The 4,431-nt window shown below is 42.6% G+C and overlaps 1 protein-coding gene across 1 annotated transcript; it reads left to right on the forward strand.

Moving 5' to 3' along the window:
- The first annotated feature begins 1,517 nt into the window (after positions 1 to 1,517).
- On the forward strand, positions 1,518 to 4,160 carry LOC145665236 (zinc finger MYM-type protein 1-like). Its single transcript, XM_081732525.1, has one exon. The coding sequence runs from the start codon at positions 1,518 to 1,520 to the stop codon at positions 4,158 to 4,160; it is 2,643 nt and encodes an 880-aa protein (XP_081588651.1).
- Positions 4,161 to 4,431: the final 271 nt, after the last annotated feature.

Raw genomic sequence — 4,431 nt, forward strand, 5'->3', positions numbered from 1 at the left:
CTGGTTGTTGGTAGGGGGGATTTTTTTCTTCTGTTTATGGGTAGTGAGTACACCTCTGAATGAGAGAATCAAATATTTACTCACCTATTTTATGTGATTGCTGTTTGCTCTGCGAACGCGTTCAATTTCAGAATAAACGGATAAACATATGTAAACCCCTAGGAAATCGGGAGATAGTTACTCTACCACGCGTGCTTCTGCTCATTTGTTTATTTATGGGATGGTTGGAATTGGACACAACATCATCTCTACGGTTATCTTTTACTTTCATGGAGAGTTAGATCGAAACAGGGATACTGGTGATGGGAAAGGGATATCACGATCAATCTGCAATAAAGGATAAGCTTCGCTAAAAACAAAACTTAGTATATCATATGTTTTTATAATTTCAATTTTGTGGTACTGTCAGCTTATTAAAATTCGAGGCATGATTGTGATGTTTGGATTAATCCTGAATGCCAGAGACGCATACAAGAAATTTTTAGATTTGAAACTCTGTTATAATTATTTTAAATATATATTACTATACTTTGAAACTGTAGCAGGGACAAAACCAAGATATCCCAGTTGGGTGGGCCAAGGGAGAGCGAGTATTTTTGGGAGAGGTTTATTATATATGAGCATGGGAAATGAAAATCAGATTGTATTGATATTTTTGACAACATGATATGGGAGTATGGTGACTCAATCGCAGACAGCTCTTGTGAGAGAGGTCATTGGTTCGATCTCAGTCTGAGAGTTTGTGTTGAACAATATCGAGTCCATAGTTATCTTCGGAGTTTTATTGTTTGCTCCCTCATTCTTATTCCACCAATTATTTCAAAATTATCAACTTTCTCATTAATCATCCGACTTCTTTAGCCTGCAGGCAGAGGCGGCCTTTGGGGGTGGCGACTGGGGCATCCGCCCCAGGCCCCGCGATAGGATATTCTCTTGTCACAGTCAGCTCAAATATGCGGGGCCTTTGCAACATTCTAATGTACCGTAGCTTAGAGTTAAGTGAATACTTTGGCCAATAATACGGTGTGGTGGATTTCTTCGGAAACCAGTTTTCATAAACCAGAACTTCTTACTCAATATTTTGCTTTTAGAAGCCTTAAATTCTCGAAATCTACACCATTACTATGAAAGTGTTTAGCATGATATTTTTGGTTTTAAAGTACCGTAATAATTACGCCCTTGAGTTTCGGATTAACAATGGGTCAGCAAACAAGGCGACGCTAATACCATGCACGTGACTCTAAATGGCCTTATCTCAACTTTTCTTTGTTGTCGAAATAGAGTGAGAAGTCATGTTGTTTGTTGCTTTTGGGTCAGAAGAGTGGTCCTGTTGCTACGGACACCTCTGAGTCATCGCTTCCAAGAAATAGCTCCTATTGCATGCCTTGTGTAGCACCTCAGTTTGGCTTCGGAATTCGGACCGCGCAGTCGTAGTGAGATGTGGATACGTAATATTATGGTTAGTGCGTGAGTGTCTTCCGATTATTCGTTTATTGGGCAAAGAATAAGTGACCATCATGAGTGGCAGAGACAGAGACAAATTCCGTAAATACGAAAGTGGGGCTGCGAAAGCCAAGAAACGGAAATATAAAGAAGATTTCATTCAGAAGCAAAAGGGATCTTTGGACAAGTTTGTTGTAGCGGTAAAATCAGAGGATCAACACCAAAAACTTGAGAACACGGATGATGATTTGTCTGTGACTGTGAGCGATCGGTGTGATGCGACAGACCAGGTTGTGATACCAAGTTTTGCGTCCGACGAAGAAAAACTAGCCGGCAACAAAACTGTTTCTACGCCCTGTTGTCCCACAAGCAACAATGAAAACTTGGTGCAATTCTCTGGGGACAACGTTGTTGCAACAGACCCAGAAAGTGACCTCTCCTGTGAAAGCGCGACCATTCCTCTGCATACTTCTGACACTCTTCAAACGACGAGCACACTGTTCGAGGACATATACGATCCAGGTAATTGGAAACATATTAACAGTGAAGTGCGTGACATTTTAGTGGAGAAGGGTCCAATCAGGCTAAGTGACTGTGAATACCCAAAGGACGAAAGTAACAGACATTTTTCGAACAATTTCTTTACACGGAGGATGCCGAACGGAGAAACAGTGGATAGGCGATGGCTAAGTTATTCGAAGATCAAAGACAGAGTATTTTGCTTTCCTTGTAAGTTGTTTGGCACGACAGCTACTAGAGGCCAGTTAGCAAACGAAGGCTGCTGCGACTGGAAGCATCTTGGCGATAAACTTCAGCACCACGAAGTTTCTGTAAATCACGTTAAGTGCATGACAAAGTGGTTGGAATCAGCTCGGAGAATGTCCAATGGTAGCGCAATAGATAACATGATGCTAGAACGAATTAGAAAAGAAAAGCTGTATTGGCGCGCAGTGTTAACAAGAATTCTAGCAATTGTACAGTACCTTGCCGAAAACAACAGCGCATTTCGTGGGAGAACGGAGAAACTTTATGCGCCGAACAATGGTCAGTTTTTAGGCTTAGTTGAGATGCTGGCCAAATTCGATCCAACCATGCAAGAACATCTCCGCCGAATTAAGAACGACGAGGCTCACGACCATTACCTCGGGTATAGGATCCAAAACGAGCTTATCGACCTGATGGCGTCAGAAGTAAAGGGGAAAATTATTAATAAAGTGAAACTTGCTAAATATTTTGCTGTCATCCTTGACTGCACGCCTGATGTTAGCCACAAAGAGCAGATGTCCCTAATATTGCGTTTTGTGGACGTATCAGATCCGGAAGTGAAGGTGATGGAGCACTTCATCGAATTTCTGAATGTGGACAACGCAACAGGAAAGGGGTTGTCTGAAGCTCTTCTTGCTGCACTGGCGAACCTCGGTCTGGACATCGCCGATTGTCGTGGCCAGGGGTACGACAATGGTGCGAACATGAAGGGAAAATACCAAGGAGTTCAAGCGCACATTCTTCGCATGAACAGTCGAGCATTTTACACTCCGTGTGGCTGCCATAATTTGAACCTTGTTTTAGGAGACATGGCTAAATGCAACTCCCAAGCAGTGACGTTTTTTGGTGTCATACAGAGAATATATAAATGCTTTGCTGCCTCGGCTGAAAGGTGGAAAATTTTGGAAGAAACCGTGCCTTTCATGACTACAAAATCACTTTCAGAAACGCGGTGGGAGTGCCGCCTGGAAAGTGTGAAAGCGCTGCGTTATCAGACGAAAGAAGTCAAAGAGGCACTGTTGACTGTCGCAGATACCGCCAATGATCCGCTAGTAAAAAGTGAAGCCGAATGTCTTGCAAATTATGAGCTCGAAAGCTTCGAGTTTGTTCTGAGCTTAATCATATGGTATGACATTTTATTTGCTGTGAATGCTGTCAGCAAAACTTTGCAATCAGCTGACATGCAGCTCGATGTAGCAATACAGCAAATCAAAGGCCTTGTTACTTTCTTGAGAAAGTACCGGGAAACCGGATTCTCCGATGCTATGATCGCAGCAAAGGAAATTGCGTCCGAAATTAACGTAGCTCAGAAATTCAAGGAACGAAGAGTCAGATGCAAGAAAAAACAATTCGATTATGAGGGTAACGACGAAGAAACATCTTCGCCGGAGGAATCCTTCAGAACAGGATATTTCTTATGGATAGTGGATCAAGCACTTACCTCAATGGAAAAAAGATTCGAACAACTGGAAGAGTATGCTTCAATCTTTGGATTTCTATACAACTTGAAGGGTTTGCGGTCGTTGAACGACGATTATTTGTTAAAGTGCTGCATGGATTTGGACAACATGTTACGCGCAGAAGATTCACGCGTTTTAGACGGAATTGACTTGTGCGCAGAATTGAAGATTTTTCGAGAAATGCTTCCTGATAACATCAATGCCGCCCAAGAGTGTCTTCAGTACGTTTGGCCCATTCGAGATTCATTTCCCAACATCGTTATTGCATACAGAATTATGTTGACAATTCCTGTGACAGTTTCCAGCGCGGAAAGAAGCTTTTCGAAGTTGAAACTTATCAAAAACTATCTACGATCAACAATGTCGCAAAGCAGATTGTGCGGTTTAGCTATTTTGTCCATCGAAAAGGAAGTTGCCTCAACAATGGACTACGAGGAACTTATCAACGATTTTGCACAGCGAAAAGCCAGAAAAGTGGACTTCCGTCTGTGACCGTCAAAGCAGCTGCTTCGTAAGTCAGTGATAGTTTTAATATGTGTTCTAGTTTGTTGATCTTGCATGCATGTAAAATGTTTCCGAATCATTAATGTCGTAAGTTATATCGACCCCCATGCCATAAGAACCCCTTACCCCCTCAAAAATTTCACCTATGTTTCCTGGCTTCGGAGGGGGGGCTTCGCCTACCGAACCCCCCGCCCGGGGCCCCGCATACTACTAAGGCCGCCTCTGCTGCAGGACATAATAGTTTGACACCAAAGTAGAA

The sequence above is a fragment of the Thermobia domestica genome, chromosome 11 (assembly GCF_964235325.1).
Source record: "Thermobia domestica chromosome 11, izTheDome1.hap1.1, whole genome shotgun sequence".
NCBI classification, from domain to species: domain Eukaryota; kingdom Metazoa; phylum Arthropoda; class Insecta; order Zygentoma; family Lepismatidae; genus Thermobia; species Thermobia domestica.